At 50.7% G+C, this 15,505-nt stretch overlaps 1 protein-coding gene across 4 annotated transcripts; it reads left to right on the forward strand.

The window, feature by feature from the left end:
* Positions 1-3,116: 3,116 nt before the first annotated feature.
* Positions 3,117-13,956, forward strand: ADPGK (ADP dependent glucokinase). Of its 4 annotated transcripts, none has more exons than XM_065688944.1 (7): positions 3,117-3,372; positions 6,480-6,705; positions 7,838-7,900; positions 8,417-8,537; positions 10,282-10,478; positions 11,264-11,362; positions 12,320-13,956. In XM_065688944.1, the coding sequence occupies exons 1-7, from the start codon at positions 3,158-3,160 to the stop codon at positions 12,869-12,871; spliced, it is 1,473 nt and encodes a 490-aa protein (XP_065545016.1). In that variant the 5' UTR covers positions 3,117-3,157; the 3' UTR covers positions 12,872-13,956. The 4 variants fall into 4 exon arrangements, with proteins under 4 accessions (XP_065545016.1, XP_065545017.1, XP_065545020.1 ...); XM_065688945.1 differs by having other exon boundaries at positions 12,323-13,956; XM_065688948.1 differs by lacking the exons at positions 3,117-3,372; positions 6,480-6,705 and adding an exon at positions 6,727-6,815.
* The last annotated feature ends 1,549 nt before the right edge of the window (positions 13,957-15,505 follow it).

The raw sequence follows: 15,505 nt of genomic DNA on the forward strand, positions 1-15,505 counted from the left end.
AGAGCCTGTGGTCAGAAAAGCAAATTCAGGGACGTCATTAAAAAGCTCCCACACAAACATCTGTTAGCTCCAAGCAGCTACTGAGAGCATGTGCCATGTGAGCAACTCTCCATAGCTGATTTTCAAACAAGATGGAAACGTCTCTCTTGTCTGCCTCCTGCAGACAAAGTCTTTTTTCCCCTTTTTTCTTTTTTGCTGAAGGGAACAAGCTCCATTTCCAATAACTGAAGACTGATTAAACCCACTGTGCCCCCCCAAGTCACAAGCAGCTCATACCATGAAAGTGTCAAGAAAAGGATTTCTTATACAAAAGGCTTCATATAACCAGGGAAAAGAAACAAAGGAAAACTGTTGACTTTTAAGTTTTGATTTAACTCTTTGCATTCTAAACCCCAGTAACTCTTAGTTTGCTCTTGCTATGCTTTTAATAAAAATATTCCTGCAAAACTTCTTGAAACCAGCATGCTGTATCTTTGAAATGACACACAGCACTGAACCAGAAGTAAGCAGCTTGCTACTTCCGTAATTAAACAGGTATTTAACTAATACCTTTTACTCAGCCCATGTGAACTCCTGTGATTCCAAGAGCCCAGTGTCCGTTTCTGTTACCTCTAAGCAAAATTAGTGGGGCCCTGGGTGGCTCAGATGAAAGGAAATAAGGAGCCCAATTCCAGTTCTCAGCTGTCACTTTTACCTCTAATTCAGCTGTTTGAGGCAAATCTAGATCTACATCAGCTTAAAACAAATGTCAACTGAGAAACTGCTGCTTAGCTCTTTAACCAAACGTTCTCTGAGGGAACCTCTTTTCTTTTTTTCAACCTTTTATTTCTGTTGGCTCATAAATCTTTCAATTACCCTTGCAGTCCCATGCAAGTCCTCTGACTGAACTGTGCATGCAGATTGAACACCCGCAGTTTATGGAGAGCAAACAGCAGTTGTTCCTCCTGAGCAGCTTTGATTTTGTTGATGTGGAGACTCTACCTGTCCTAGCAGGAATAAGGACAATTTCAGTCTTCAGTGCAACAATGCAGAACACTGAATTAGCATCAGGTGAAAAACTAATCACCCCAAAATGGAATCATGGCTTAATTCCCCAAAGCACTGCTGTATTAGCTAGGTTATCTGCTTGCAGCCTAACCTTCTGATGACATGGTACTAATAATGGGGTCCCCAAGCTGCGACGGCGCTATGTGTCGCAGCTGCCTTATGGGCATGTCTGATTATGATGTTCTGTGACAAGGCTATAAATACACCCATTCCCACAGGTGCAGACCTGATTGCAGAGAGCAGTGAGGGGCTCTGGCAGGTATTTGCTCTGTTCTCACCCAGCGTAGCATTGCCTGCTTGAACGGGAGGGCTGTTTATAACTGCACGAGCCTCACAGGCCTATCCCCAAGGGAGCTGGAGCACAGAAGCGAGCGAGGTTTCATAATCACATACACATCAAACGTTAGCAGGAAAAGTGCCGAAGGGAAAGAAAGAGTAAATTTGTTCAAATGAAAAAGCCTACTGACAAAACTCAAAGACCACCTGAGCAAGGGAAAAAGGGGATTACATCTTAACAGGCCAACTCTGGTGGGCTGAATGTAGGTCTGAAAGGAGATGAAGAGAATCGCTCCTTCACAGGGTACTTTGGCACGGAGTTATTTGAGGAGAACGGAGTGTTTGAGGATTTCCTGAAGAAGAGGGAAGGTGGCTAGGCCTCTACTTTGTTTTAAAGGATTCTGTCCTTCATTATATTACCAATATAATATCATTGTATTATCAATATCATTATATTATCATAATGCTTTAGGCTCATAAAACCAGTCCGTGCACCTATAAAAACTATCCACTGCCAGTGAGGAGGGGTTTTCCCCCTCTCTCCTTCCCCAGCAGTTCCAGCACCCATCGCCTGCCTGTCCTGCTCACTCTGCACCCTCAGTCCTCACTTGCCCTGAGGAGCAACTTCACACAACAGAAAAATCATAACTAAATGAGGAAGTCCTCTTTGGTAAGGACCTGTAAGAGAGAGAACCTGGTGGGCAGCCAACCAACCCCTGAGGGCCAGACATGAGTCCATAATGGCTGCTGTACATCAGCTGTCGACTGAATACTAATCCCTGCATCCCAGAAAGAAAAACGTTGACAAAAAGCCTTCTGCCAACCCATCTCCTTTGGTGTTTGTTTTGTCAGAGTCAAAGGAGATGACAATCACTCACAACACAGCACTGCATAAGGAAATTATCAGCTGCCTCAGCCAACGCACTGTGGTGTGCAGTTGTCAAACTCTTGCAGATCCTGTCAGAAGTCTTGAGCTAATGTTTCCATTGCTACTAAAGAAGCCCAGAAAACCTCCTTTGATTAAAAAGGGAAACCTCCCTTTCGACTTGCTACACCACCTCCGCAATGGGCTGAAAAGGCAGCAAAGGGTGCGCTCTCCTGCTGCTGCTGCACAGCCTGCATCAGGAGCAGCATGGGCAGAGAGCCCACGAAGTCAACCGGGAGAGGGTATGAGAGAGAGCAAGACCAGAAACTACACTATAAAGGAAGATATTAGCTTCAGGTCAGTGGCTGGTTTGCTGAACACGAGCTGGTCACACAGAGGCACTGGTGTGAGACAGGGCAGGGGCCGGGCACTGGTCTGCTTGGGGCAAATGGAAATACAATACACAGACCCCCAGTGACACTGGGCGACAAAGGACAGAGGAAAAGGGGCACCACAAGGAAGAAGCCAAACGAGGGGATGGTGCTGGTACCAGTACAGAGGAGGCTGCCGGCACGATGCCCTACCACGCTTCCCTCCGCGCTGCTGGCCCGCTCTGAAAGGCTCTCCGCCCAGCACCGGCGCTCGGCCGCGGGGGTACCGGTGCCGGGTTCGCCGGGGCTGGTCTGTCCCCCGCAGAGCCTAAGGCACAGCGGTGCCCGCGGCCCGCGCCATTTCCCCTCACGAGGCGCTGGCGCAAGCCTCCGATTCCCGTACGCCGCTCCGCAGGCGGCCCCGCCGTTACCTCCGCAGGGTACGCTAGTTGCGCAAGGCCCGCCTCCATTCCCGAAGCGGCTCTACAACAGCCAGCGGCCGGCGGGGGCGGGGCGCTACGGAGGCGGCGTAAGGAGGCCCCGGCTGGTCACGTCCCTCCTCAGGCGGGGCGGGGCGAAGCGAAGCGGGTAGGCCGCGATGTGGCAGCGGTCGGTGTGCGTGGGTCTGCTGGCCCTGGCGCTGGGCTACCTCTGCCTGCTGGGCCCCGAGCTGTCCCCGCCGGCCCTGCGGCACCTCTCCGCCTCGCTGCTGGGCACGCTGCGCCGCGCCGGCTCGCTCGAGAGCCGCATGGTGTCGGCCTGGCAGGAGGCCATCGTCCGCCCGGCCCGCGGGTGGGCGCGCGTCGCCGTCGGGTAGGTGCGGGCAGCGAGCGGCGCGGAGGGGCCGGGGGAGAGCGCCCCTGGCGGCGGGGCGGGGAGCGGCGAGCAGGGGAGGGCGCCCCTGGCGGCGGGGCGGGCTGTGGTTCCGTCCGTCGCTGTGTGTGTGTGTACGGGGTCTGAGGGAGCACAGAGCAGCAGCAATAGGTGCGAGAGACGAGTTTGTAATGGCTTTGTAAGAGGGGAGAGCCAAGGCAGCCAGGGTGCAGTGGAGGGAGGTGAGGAGGGAAGGGAGAGAAGGGGGCGGATGCCCCTATCCTCGTTTTAAGCTGGGACGAGGACCGGGGGAAGTTAAGGAATATCACACTGACCTTAAATGCTTGCTTCAAGTCGGAGCGTTACACACAGCGCTTGACTCACTGCCTCTTAAACACAAGGCCGTGACAGGATACGTTGGCTTTGACCGGAAGACTGGGCCTTGAGGTGTTGGAAGAAGCGGGCGCTCCTCGATGGCGGTGTGGCTGCAGAGCTTTGGTTGGAGTCTGTCCTGCGTCATGGTCGGTGCAGGACAGAGCAGGTTTTGCAGGGCTCCGGGTAGTCCTGTTTGCTGCAGCTTCACTGGAAAAGACCCGAGGATCTTCATTTTGACCCTTGTTTTCTTCGTTGAAGTGGTCGAACACGTGTATGATTTATACACACAGCCCAAACACTTGGGGCCTTAAGGTTCAACAGCAAACATGAGTCCTTAGTGGCATAGCTCTGCTGTTAAGGGAGATAAGTCAAGCATGAAGGGTGTTAGCGGAGGAACAGCAGGGAGGGAGAAGAGAGTTGGAAGAGGATTAGAGGTCTCTCACTTAAAGAAGCGACTTGGGTGATGCCCCCTTAATGATTCATTAAAAGATCATATCGCTGGCCTTTTCTTGCAGTGAAAGAAAAGTAAAGTGAAAGGGGTAAAGTGCTGCTTGAGCTCATTCTTTCTTTGGTTTTCTGTTCTCTGCTGGGAGAGGGGATTTTCCTCTCCATAGCGTATGAGATGATGCGCAGTACAGAGGGCTCTGAGCTGTCACCTCGGGTACAAAAACCTTCAGGGGTTTTAATGTCCTTCATTTTGTGTGTTGTGGCCTTCGTGTTGTGGCCCAGATCCCACATGAAAGGTCACTGACAAGGGGGAATCATAAATGGCTGCGTGTTTCACACCAGCGTCAGCAGGCGCTGGCATCAGGGCTGTCGGGGGGTACAGATGCAGTCAGAGATCCTGCAAAACTTCTATAGATCGTTTGGATCCCTGTCAGGAAAGCACAGGGCACAGGAGCAGAAACTGCACTCGACAGCACTTCTGGAAGATGCTTTAGTAACGGCTGGTATTGTGTCAGGCAGTCCCAGCACAAACACAGGCTGGGGGAGACCGGATGGAGCAGCCCTGAGAAGCTCCCCATGACCCAGCCTCAGTGTGCGCCTGAGTCCAGAACCCCCCCGTGTGCTGGGCTGCACCCCCAGAGCGTGAGCAGCAGCTCAGGGAGGGGATCCTGCCCCTCTGCTGTGCTCTGGGGAGACCCCCCCTGCAGCCCTGATCCAGCTCTGGGGCAGCAGCACAAGAGGGACGTGGAGCTGCTGGAGCGAGGCCAGAGGAGGCCATGGAGATGCTGCGAGGGCTGGAGCAGCTCTGCTCTGGAGCCAGGCTGAGAGAGCTGGGCTGGGGCAGCCTGGAGAAGAGAAGGCTCCTGAAGGGGAGACCTGAGAGCAGCTCCAGTGCCTAAAGGGGCTGCAGGAAACCTGGAGAGGGGCTTGGGACAAGGGCCTGTAGGGCCAGGCCAAGGGGAATGGCTTGAACCTGCCCGAGGGGAGACTGAGCTGAGCTCTTAGGCAGAAGCTCTTCCCTGTGAGGGTGCTGAGGCGCTGGCCCAGGGTGCCCAGAGAAGCTGTGGCTGCCCCATCCCTGGCAGTGCTCAAGACCAGGTTGGACACAGGGGCTTGGAGCAAGCTGCTCCAGTGGAAGGGGTCCCTGCCCATGGCAGGGGTTGGAACTGGACGAGCTTTGAGGTCCCTTCCAACCCAAACCGCTCTCTGATTCTATAATACTGGTATCTCTCTGAAACCAAGGAGCAGAAACAAGGGCAGGTGTTCATAAACTTTTTTCCAGGGAGCTTGGTTCCAGCCCAGAAAAGTTCCTGCTTCTCTGGTCTGAACCAGACTGTGTTTAAATTGATGTAATTGATAAGAACTGGGGACTGGAAGAATGGAGCCACTGGTTAGACTGTAGGTAAAGCCCAGATCTGCTGAAATAGTTGTTCTTGCTCCCTAACTGCTGCAGGTCTGGTTTCCTTCCTGCACGGTTTGAAGGAAGGTACCATGCTGGTTATGGAAATTCAGGATGTTCCTTTGGAAATGGCACTTTTCAAGTGTTTAACTGACACACTTGACCTGTTACAAACAGAAGCAGCCTATGTGAGGAGTATTTGTAGGGGGGGCTTTGCTTATTGTCCAGAGCAGTTGAAACTCAGGAGGCTGGTCTAGTAGCCTTAAGTCCTTTCATTTTGTTTTGAACAGTTTGGAATTGCATGTACATTTTAAACCCAAGCTTTGTGACATTTTAAAAGCTTCTTTAAGGATTAAACCCACTGTTCTTGTTGTGAGCGAGCCTAAGGCAGCAAATGGAGTACAACGCACACTGTCACATAAGCACCCACCTTTGGACCACACGGCTTGTTTGAATTCAGCAGGATGTTAGAGACCCTTCTGCGGCCCGCGGTGCTGCAGCACAACAAAACCACGTCAGAAGAAGAACGCTTTAATGGGGAGCCCAGGGGGGTTGTGGAGTCTCCTACACTGGAGATATTCAAGGCCCGCCTGGACAAGTTCCTGTGTGATGTACTGTAGGTTACCCTGCTCTTGCAGGGGGGTTGGACTAGATGATCTTTTGAGGTCCCTTCCAACCCTTGGGATTCTGTGATTCTGTGGGAGGTTCAGGAAATCCGCGTGCCCTTGCGGGCTTGTTTGGCATGCGCTTGGTTGGTTGGTTTGCCACTCGGGGTGAGGGCTGCCAACAGCCAACGCTGCTGGCTGGGGGGTGCTCTCCTTGTACCCCCTCACAAGTGCCCAGGGGTGGGTGCACGTTGCCCAGGCTGCGTTTTCCTTTCTTGCAGCGTCAATGCCTGCGTGGACGTGGTCCTGTCCGGCGTGAAGCTGCTGGAGGCGCTCGGTGTGGAGCCCGGCGATGGGAAGAATCACGCGGTGCTGAGCTCCCGGCGGGACCTGGGAGAGGCGTTCGCTTACTTCATGGACAAGGGGGCGGCTGCCGAGCGCTTCTTCAGCGACGCCGAGTCCTTCCACCACATCGCCCGCACAGCCTCCGAGCACCCCGGGGCCCAGGTGCGTCCCACCTGAGGAGGAGCTCTGAGGAGCGCCTTTGTTCCGCACCTCGGTGGTGACGTTGAGCTCTGTCTAGCGAGGGTACAAGCCATCTAGGAAGGAAACTGACGGTACAGCTCGAGTGCGTTCCTGACTTCCTGCAGACCTCTGCACCCGCTGCAGTAGGAGGGGGTTCGGTGGTCTATGCCCTGCTTGCTTTCCCCAGACTGAAATGTCAGTGTGAGGGGCTTCTGTAAGAAAGTGATGCGGGAGCCAGTGATGCTGTACGAGAGGCTCTAACATGTTGTCATGATGTGACAGGAAATAGATCCAAGCATTAGGAGCTGTAAAGGCTCCAATCAGCTTTAGCTGTGTAACCCAGGATTTCAGTTCTCTCTAGGGCTGATGAAAAGCACTAAATACATTCTTTCTGAAGTATCCCTTTCCAAAAGCAAAGCTTTGTTGCTCTAATTTATACTGGGTCTACTGAATCCAGCCTCATCCCTCTCTTGGTGTTAGCTACTTTCTACAGACTGCTTAAATGCCGCTTTCTGTGCAGTTCGCCACCTGGAAAGTTCACATTCTGGAAATGAGGAAGAGCTCTAAAGGCCTTTTAATGGTCAAGACTCTCCTTGTTTCTCCCCACATTGGCTACAGTGGCTTTCTGGAATCGCCTGATTAGTAGCTGTAGCCTCCTATAGCCTGCTTCCTGTCACCTCCGAGTGCCTGTCATCCTCAGGACAGTCTGTATTCCTTGCTTTCAAAGCTCACATCGGAGTTTTCTCACTCCAAAGTTTGACCTTTCTTACCTGAGGAAACTCCGTGTGGGCCCAGGCACCTTGGTCTCCAAGTGTTGCAGTGCTCAAATGCTTGCTAAAATCCCACCAGTTGCCAGTTGAGAGCCTGCACAGATGTGAGGGCTGTTTGTGATGTGAATCAGTGGAATTTTACAGGGCTGTTACCTGAAGGCGAGTATTTACACTGAAAGGGAGTCAGAGCACACTCAGCTCGCTGAGCCCTCACAGAGGGTTGTTTGGCCTTCAACCCCAAAGAGCTTTGTTGTGTAATGCCAAAATCTCTATACCAAGAACTAAGCACATCTAAAGCTATCAAAGCGAGGGAGTGCCCATACCTGCCCCTCTTTGTTTTACAGCTGTACGTAGGAGGAAACGCTGCTCTCATCGGTCAGAAGCTTGCAACAAATCCAGACCTGAAGGTACCCAAAACGGTCACACTGCTTGTCTGTAAGGAGGCTCCCACTGCTTCCCTGTAGACTTGGGGGGTGCAGGGACAGGCCAAGGGGAATGGCTTGAACCTGCCCGAGGGGAGACTGAGATGAGCTCCTAGGCAGAAGCTCTTCCCTGTGAGGGTGCTGAGGTGCTGGCACAGGGTGCCCAGAGAAGCTGTGGCTGCCCCATCCCTGGCAGTGCTCAAGGCCAGGTTGGACACAGGGGCTTGGAGCAAGCTGCTCCAGTGGAAGGGGTCCCTGCCCGTGGCAGGGGTTGGAACCAGATGAGCTTCACAGTCCCTTCAACCCAAACCAGGCTGAGGTTCCCTGATCCCATGTTGCTGTTATTTCTTAGGTTGGTCTTCCAAGTTGAAAAGCATAGCTAATTTTTTTAAATTAAATTATTATTATTTTAAATCACTTGTCCAGGTGATGCTTAAATGCACTGCAGTGGTGGCGAGGGACATGGCATGGAAACCTGCATTGAGTGTTCTTGTTTTCTAGATCCTCCTTTGCGGCCCAGTTGGTCCTAAACTCCATGAACTACTTGATGACAACGTGGTTGTGCCACCTGAATCCATGCAGGAAAGAGATGAATTCCATCTTATCTTGGAATATCAAGCAGGTACTTTGCCAAAGGCTGAACATTAGGTTAGATGGGAACCCCAGGCATCACTTAAGATATTCCTGGCTGTAAAGCTGTTGGGGTTTGAAGCACTTAATTCCGGGACCATATACAGATGTCTAAAAGTCTTTTGAAACCATCTCCCTTTGCATTATGGTGAACGTAAGGACAGACTCGTGCTGCTGCCTTGACACCTCTTTGCTTCTGTACACTATAACCTAAAGAAACCAAGTGGATTTTGATCTTGTTGCAATGCTTAGCCTACTCAGACCTGGCAGGTGTCATTCTAAAGCTGTATGAACACTACAACAGTCCTGTAATGTTCCCTGAAAACAGAAAGGTACCATTTAACCACATGCAGGTGAAATTCAGGGTAGCCCTAATGTAACGGCTAAACCAAATCCGAGTGTGTTTTCTTGCTGTTCTGAATGGTTTCACTGGTTCTGTCTCAAAATACAGCTTGAGGAAGACTTCCATCCGTGTGACAGAAGAGGGAGTATTTGGCAAGGAGGGAAGGCAAAAGAACCATCTTAATTAAACTTGTTTAGCAGCAGAGCTAAGCTGGAGCAGCACCCAGAGCATCCACTCTGGCTGAAACAAGGTTACTACAACTGACAAGCACTGTAGCTCAGTAGCCAATGGAGAATACACTGATCTTTAAGTGAATCTTGCTCCTGGTTAGATGATACGTTAGTATATGATGTCTCCTTTTCTCAGCATCTTTGTTCTCGTGGGAGAACGGCTCTCCTGAGACCCTGTGGATCTGTGTCCTTGAGAAAACTTTGGCACAAGACTCTTCTTTAAGAGGAGACAGCCCACGTGGCTGTTGATGCTGGGTTAGTGGCTTTGCCACAGATGCTGGTCATATTCTCCATAGTATAACCTGTACTCAGCCTGGGAGAGTGGGTGAAGCCCAAGAGTGAAGTGAGTATGCAGGCTGGATCTGAGGCAGAGATCCTACCTACAGCACCCTCCAAAATGCTTGTGCCTCAGGAGCTTTCTGTTCCAGCTGCATTTATTTATTCCGTTACGTTTCCTTCTGACCAGTTATCACAACTGGCACAAGGAACTGCCTGAACAGAAACACACGAACAGATGGGGAGAGCTGGCAGAGGGCTGCCCAGTTGGACCACGGCCTGTGTAATTTGTATCCTCTGGGGGCTCGCTGTCGGTACCCTGACTTCTCATGGTTCAGTGTCGCAGAGATGGAGCCCATTTAATCTCTGATCTTACCCAGGAGTAAAACGGCTTACACACACAGCACTGATGCAGCCCTCTTCTGCACATCATTTCTGGGAGCTGGGCAGCTGGGTACAGCGAGAGCCGTGAGAGTTCCCGGGGTGTATCTTCATGAGACAGCTTGAGTTGAGCCAGCACGGGGTGGCTGCCAAAGGGGGAAGGTCTCCCCTCCCTCTGCACATCCTGCACCCTCCTACTGTTTGCCTTTAGCTGGCTGTGACGCTCACCTCATCTCATGCTAAACTGATTAAAACATCACAAAGCTTGCAACCAAGTATTGAATTTTCCTTCTGATCCAAAAAGCATCTAAATGAGGTGGAGGGAGTGAGTGAAGAGAATGAATGAAGACAGGAGGAAGATTTCTCCTATGGCCGGCCATATGGGCACAGTCATGTTGTGTCACCATGCCTTTGGGTTCCAGAAGGATACCCCAAAACTATCTCCCGGCACATGGTTTGATTTGCTTCTCTTCTGAGTTAACCTGCTCCTGTTTGTTTCACGCCAGGTGAAGAGTGGGGACGAGTGAAAGCACCCAATGCCAACCGCTTCATCTTCTCCCACGACCTATCAAATGGTGCCTTAAACATGCTGGAAGTGTTTGTGTCCAGCCTGGATGAATTTCAGCCAGATCTGGTGGTGCTCTCAGGACTTCACATGATGGAAGGCCAGAGCAAGGAGATGCGGCAGAGACGACTTATGGAGGTGAGGTGCTCCAATACCAGCTTCTCCTTAACGTCCAGGCCAGGAAGTGCTCCATGGCAGCCTTGCTTCCCCAGGTTGGAACTTGCAAGCAGGCTGTGTCTACTGATCTGCCACAAACCTTTTCAGTGTTGCATGCTAAAAGGATGTGAACTATCAGAATGGCAAAAGCCTAATCCTGTAACACTCATGGTTCTTAGATCCAGTGGGCTGTCTAGGGGATAAAAGGTATGGTCTGGTTCTCTGGCTGGAGTATGTTGACGTACTTACTGGTGGCTAAATTACATTGTGTTTCCTATCCCAGGTACTAAGACGATCGAGGTTCTAATCAAGATTAGCATTCTTTAAGCTGCATCTGTGTTAGATAATCCAAGAGGCAGCTTTCTCATCTGAGCCCAAAGGAGCTACACAGGTTTCCTTCTGCCTTACAGCTCGTTGCCACTCTTACAGCCCAGTGCCCTTGATGCCATGCACCAGCGTTATTCTTTTTCTCTGTTCTAGGATAGCTGCTCCAGATTTGTGAGGTTTCTGAATTAGTCCGTTAGGAGCTGAGCTGGGTGCAGATCCAGGTTAGGTACAGCCTTCCTGCTCTGGCATTCTGACAACTAGGAGTTGGTTTTATTTCTTCCCCTCCATACATTCTTGTCAGACATGGCATTTGGAATTGTGTTGAAATCCACACACAAGAGGGTTCAAGGATGCGTATTTCTGAGGCAAAGCCCCTTTGTTCCGTTTATTCATGAATTTGTATTTTAGGGTCCTTGTTTTCATTTCCCTCTCTGCTGTAGGCTGTGGCCTCCATCTCTGACATCCCCACTGACATTCCCATACACCTGGAGCTGGCCAGTATGACCGACCAAGACTTTATGAGCAACATAATGCATCAGGTAAGGAAAATGAAAGGACGTGCTCGTTTCATCAGTTTCCTTTTCTCCAGTGTGGAAATGCACAAACTGGCATACAAACAGAGAAATGAAAATTGAAAATTAGGGCTGTGCATTTAAGGTAAGTGCAGAACATGGGTTTAATGTCTGCTGTGGCATTCTGAATGCTTCTCTTTTCTCCAATGAGCTTACCAGAGTTGCCCAGAGAAGCTGTGGCTGCCCCATCCCTGGCAGTGCTCAAGGCCAGGTTGGACACAGGGGCTTGGAGCAAGCTGCTCCAGTGGAAGTGCCCCTGCCTGTGGCAGGGGGCTGGACTGGATCAACTTTAAGGTCCCTTCAGCCCAAACTGGTCTGGGGTTCTATGATTCTGCAACAGTACTCAGCAGAAACAGGCACAACACACCTGGGCTCTGCTCTTTCTCAGGCTGTTTTGCAGTCACAGTGAGAAGGTGACCCAGGAGCAATACTGGCAACTCCACAGATACAGTTACCTTTGGCTGGTTTAGATCCAGCAGGCTTGCAGCTGTCTAGAAGAAACCAGGATCTGAGTTTGAGCTGAGTTGATAATACTTAAAACCCCCTCAATTTCTCTGCAGGATTTCTTTCCTGCAGGTCCTGCTGGGTCCTTGTTTAGTTCCACACACTCTAGTCTCAGTGTTATGAGTGTTTCATGTGCATTTGATGTTTTGTTACTCTTTGCTGTCAAAGGGCACAAAATGAGCATACCCCTTGCTGTGAAAGGTTTCCTTGGCTAAGTCATTCTTGCACATTGCAGACTGGGGCAGCTTGTGCAGTGCTTGTGGCCTGAATCTCTTCAGGACACAGCATGCTCCTTTCTGCTGGGCACACTGGTGACAGAGCCAGTGATGGGGTACTGTTAAAAACAGCACCCTGAAGGAGGAGGGCCAGAGTCTGATTGTCCCTCTGGAGGAAGAACTGTTGTTGCTGTATTTCTGTTAGCAGGTCTTTCCCCTGGTGAACTCCATTGGGCTGAATGAACAGGAGCTGCTGTTCCTCACGCAGGCTGCCTCTGGTCCTCACGCATCCCTCACTTCCTGGAGTGGTATTCCCGATGTGGGTATTGTCAGCGACATCCTCTTCTGGATCCTGAAAGAGCACGGGAAGACCACGGAGCGGGCCTCTGACCTCACACGGATCCACTTCCACACCCTGGCCTACCACATCCTTGTCACTGTGGATGGGTACTGGGGCAACCAGGCTGCTGCTGTGGCTGCTGGAGCCCGAGCAGCAGGGACTCAGGCCTGCGCCACCGAAACCATCGACACCACCAAAGTCTTTCTTAAAGCTCCTATGGAGTTTGTGACCTCCCAGATAGAGGCACCTTCCAAAATCTCTGTAAATCCAGATGAGCCAGTGGTGCATTGGCACCGAGAAGGCATCTCCTTCCATTTCACTCCTGTTTTGGTGTGTAAAGATCCTGTCCGGACCGTGGGACTTGGGGATGCTATTTCAGCTGAAGGACTGCTGTATTCGGAAGCATATCCTCAATAGAAAACTAAGAGCCTCCTTTTTCTCCAGTACTGTACTGTGGCTGAGGAACCATGGATGAGATTTCAGGCAGTGGTGGTATAGGAACAGAATCAGGTTGTGGTCGGTTTTCTGGATATAACTGAAAAAAGAGCCAAAGAACAATTCCAGGTATAAACTGTCCAGCACATTCCAGTCACTGACAGTGACTTGAACGCTTCATGTTTAGGTGCAGGTGTTTTGGTATTTAATGTGAAAATGGGCTTTGCTTTGTCTTAAGCACATGGGGAGGGAAACGAGTATTGAAATCCCTGTTTGGAACTCCAGATGGCTCCTGTTCTGTTAGTGCTGGAAAGTGGAGCAGCCGGGAGCAGTTTGTGGTGCCGATCCCAGGGAGAACGCTGCCTTCCCTCTGCTAAACTAAAAGTAAAAGGCTCTTGCATTATCTCCTCCCAGCCCCTGGCTGGTGGCAGGAGCAAACCTTCCGCTTGCTTGGTGTGAGGATGGAGGGTTTTGCCTTTTAGCCTCAGTGTCCCCAGCCTTGGGGAGAGCCAGAGTCCCAAAATGTGATGCACGCTGCACGGCTCCTTAAATGCGCCCACAAAACCTGGCTCAAGGCTGCCTACATTTACCCTGGGTATCTGTTGCCTCTGTTCTAAAGGTATCCAGCTGAGCCCTAGCAGCCTGTGCTTAGTTTTTGGGGGAAGCTAGAAGTGAAGATGATCAGGGTTGCTATTGGAGGAGACAGCTTTACTTGCTTGCCAAGTGAACTACAGAGCAATAGCTGTGGTTGCTGTGCACTGAATCCCTTCTTTGCTAACCGTGGGTGCTTAGATCTGGTATTTTGGAGAGCTGTGGAGTGTTGGAGACCTAGTTTTTGTTGTTGCTTGAGAACGGTTGTGCGGTTTTCTTCAGTTTCCCTGCCCTCCATTCCAGTGTTAATATACTGGGGAATCTGGAGGCACAAAAGCCACAACAGCATTTTCCAGGTAAGACCGAAGGCAAGGAAGGCTTTGTTTTAGGGTTTGATGGTTTATTTCCTCTTTGACTGAGTCACTGAGAGTTTCTTTTCTCTGGACAGCCTTTGACATTAAACAAGTACAACCCTGTGTCCTTGTTCAGTACTTTCAGCATGTTGTTCTCCTGTCTCCTTTCCTCCTCTCCCTGACTCTTTCCAGCCACATGCTGTGGCTTGCACAGCACCAGCATGGTTCCAGCAGGAACTTCACGTGTGTTTCCATAGCTATCATACATGTTTTCTCAGGATAATTGGATTAAATGCAATCAACGTATCTACACAAGCCTGGGCCCTACCAGAATTTGTAGGAAGTCACTTGAGGTCAGTCTTAGCATTTGAATGGAGGGAGGAGAATCCGTAGTGCTTAGGCTGGAGGGATCCATTTCACTGTATGTCCTATTGCAGTCAATGATGTTCTCCTTGTTGAAAAATGCCATTGTGAATGCTCTGTAAGGATAAAAATTTACAGCTTTTGTAAGTTGTACTGACTTAGCACCCAGTGCTGCCTGTCACCGTGTGCTTAACTGCTGCCTTCCCTCTGAGCAAAGTCTTCTGTGTTGTACCAGATAAGAAATAGTGCAGCGTTTTCTTGCAGCCTGTCCCGTCCTCTGTTGCATCTCAGCATGTTATCTCGGTGCAGGATCTTCCTAAGACTGGAAGCATTTCTATCCACAGTAATTTTTATGCTCATTGATAAACTGTAGCACTGGACTTGGAGTTCTGCTTTAGCCTTCCTACAGCAACAATCCGATCTTCTTTCAGCTCTGCAAAGGCCCAAGGCCATTTGCAAGGTTATTTGGCCACCTTTGAGCGTAGCCTTCTGGTCACCACCCGCATCCTGCCAGCAGAACTGACCCGTGCTTATGCTGGGTCCCACTTTCCTGATGCTCAGCCAGGCTGGGGGGAATCCTGAGTTGGAAACAAAACCAAACACACACAGGCTGTCACCAGCAATGGGCCTGCTGCTGGATTTCGCTTCTCCCTTCCAAAACCAGTGGATGGGACTGGTGTTGACTTACAGCCATTTAAAATCACATAACTGCGCTAACAGAACTTGTCCAAGAGTAAGTTCTGCTTGTGCTCAACAGGAGGCGTGCAGGCCTGGATTAGCTTTTTGTTAAACTACTTTGAAGGAAGAATTGCTATAAACAAGTCTGAAGAAGGGGGTTATTGCTTAAAATTCACCCAGACCTAGAAGCTGAACTCTCGTGATGATCATTGTTATTACTAACCCTTCCTGCTGCTCTGCTCTTTCCCACCAGGTAATATTCCTTCTTTGGCCTGTGAATGCCTGGCACCACATCACTTCTCAACAGCAGCTTGACTGCTGCTCTGTCTCTGCTTTGATCAGGCGTTGAGACCTCGCCTGCTCCCCAGATTCACTTACCAAGGCTAATTCTTCACAAGGGTGACCTGTTAAGGATACACCATTGCTATCCCTGATTTAGGTTTGAAACAATCTCTGTAACAACAAAACTGGATGGGATGGCAGGGCCCAGCAGCCTGTCTGTGCTCCATGTTTCACAGGCTGTGAACACGATGCACTTCCTTCTGCCCCCCCCAGCTTCACTGTGGCTTGTGGAGTCTCTTGGAGTCCTTCTCCTGCCCTTGTAGCTGCCTTGCACCACTGCCCAGCTGCA

Source organism: Lathamus discolor, chromosome 8 (assembly GCF_037157495.1).
Source record: "Lathamus discolor isolate bLatDis1 chromosome 8, bLatDis1.hap1, whole genome shotgun sequence".
Taxonomy (NCBI): domain Eukaryota; kingdom Metazoa; phylum Chordata; class Aves; order Psittaciformes; family Psittacidae; genus Lathamus; species Lathamus discolor.